This window comes from Aplysia californica, unplaced genomic scaffold, assembly GCF_000002075.1.
Source record: "Aplysia californica isolate F4 #8 unplaced genomic scaffold, AplCal3.0 scaffold01397, whole genome shotgun sequence".
NCBI lineage: Eukaryota > Metazoa > Mollusca > Gastropoda > Aplysiida > Aplysiidae > Aplysia > Aplysia californica.
In genome coordinates, this window is record NW_004798667.1 from 45,997 (window position 1) to 47,347 (window position 1,351).

General features: G+C 40.4%; 2 protein-coding genes across 3 annotated transcripts in view; both read left to right on the forward strand.

The window, feature by feature from the left end:
• The window catches only part of LOC101864587 (cysteine-rich and transmembrane domain-containing protein B), a 4,663-nt gene extending 3,978 nt beyond the window's left edge, over nt 1–685 (forward strand). For both annotated transcript variants that reach the window (XM_005112760.3, XM_005112761.3), the window contains exon 4: nt 395–685. In XM_005112760.3, coding sequence (XP_005112817.1) covers nt 395–412 — 18 coding nt within the window. In that variant the 3' untranslated portion in view covers nt 413–685. The remainder of the gene's footprint in view (nt 1–394) is intronic.
• LOC101845747 (leucine-rich repeat protein soc-2) overlaps nt 1–1,351 on the forward strand; it is a gene marked incomplete at its 5' end in the record, with an annotated part of 45,855 nt that overhangs the window by 33,850 nt on the left and 10,654 nt on the right.

Sequence of the window (1,351 nt, forward strand, 5' to 3'; positions counted from 1 at the left end):
AGATATGGAGAGAAAGAGAGAGAGAGGGGGGAGAGTGAGGGGGGGCACAGGGAGAGAGAGACGGAGAGGGGGAAGAGAGAACGGTAGAAGCGGAGAAACAGACAGGCAGAAAAGGAAAGAAAGAAAGAAAGAAAAAAAGAAAGAAAAGACCCACCAACCGACAAACAGACGTAGACAAACTGTCTAGATTCTAGACTTATTGACAGACAGTTCATTAGACAGATAGACGAACGCAGATAAAAAGTCTCTGGTATCTTCTTCTTCTTTGTTTTTCCAATATTTGACATTCCGTCTCAGACCTTTCTGCAGTAGAACACTCTGTCGACCATTTATAGTGTGAAGAAACCATAACCGTTTGTAACATGTACACCTCCCCTCCCCTCCCATATTGCAGTGCCTGACAGCCGAGTAGAATAGCAGAGATGAAAGAGGGCCATCCAAGATACAGCGACTGCGCCACTGACACAAACCACTGGCCACAAACAACAATCATATTGACCACTCAATTCAAGGGAAATAACACGACGCTCATGACAATGAATTACACCGATTGCCTCCTTTCGAAATTTTTACTCATGCACGACACGATGAAAAGACACTCGAGAGTATACTCCCCGGTTTTAAAATGTGTATGCAGCTTTGTGAATGTACAGAAATAAAGGGTACTTACAGATATGTTTTTATATCTGGGTTGTTGTTTTTTTGTCCTTTCTCTTTTTTAAATAATACTTTTATCCTTGTGGCTATTTATCTAATGAAAGATAACAGTGTTGATTGAATTATCGCCCGACTGTGTGCATCATGCTCATTATTATCTTATCATGTCCATGTCTATTATAAAACAGTCAGCATCAGCAATAGTAACAGCAGCAGCAGCAGCAGCAGCACCACCACCACCACCAACACCACCAGCAGCACAAGTAGTGAGCAACCATGTGAACGTAATGGCGGCTATCATGCTCCCTCTAAAAAAACCCACCAACAAACATCCAATGTAACCTTCCTCCACAAACAACACTACTGCCACTATTAACAAGAACAGTAACGGCAGCAACAGCAACCACGACCACAACAACAACAACAATAACAATGATAATAATAATAATAATAATAATAATAATAATAATAATAATAATGACCACAACTGCAACAAAAATAACTTTCGTGACAGCGACAACATCAACAGCGACTCCAACTTAAAAAACGACAATAGCAACTCAGCAACGACAACAACAATTTCATCCGTCTCTCTTTTACAACCCCGGTTGTTTATTCTCATCTTTGTTTTTCAGTCAAATCTTTCTCCTTCTTAAATTTGCCTTCTTACTGTTATATTTTCCTCTTCCGCCTC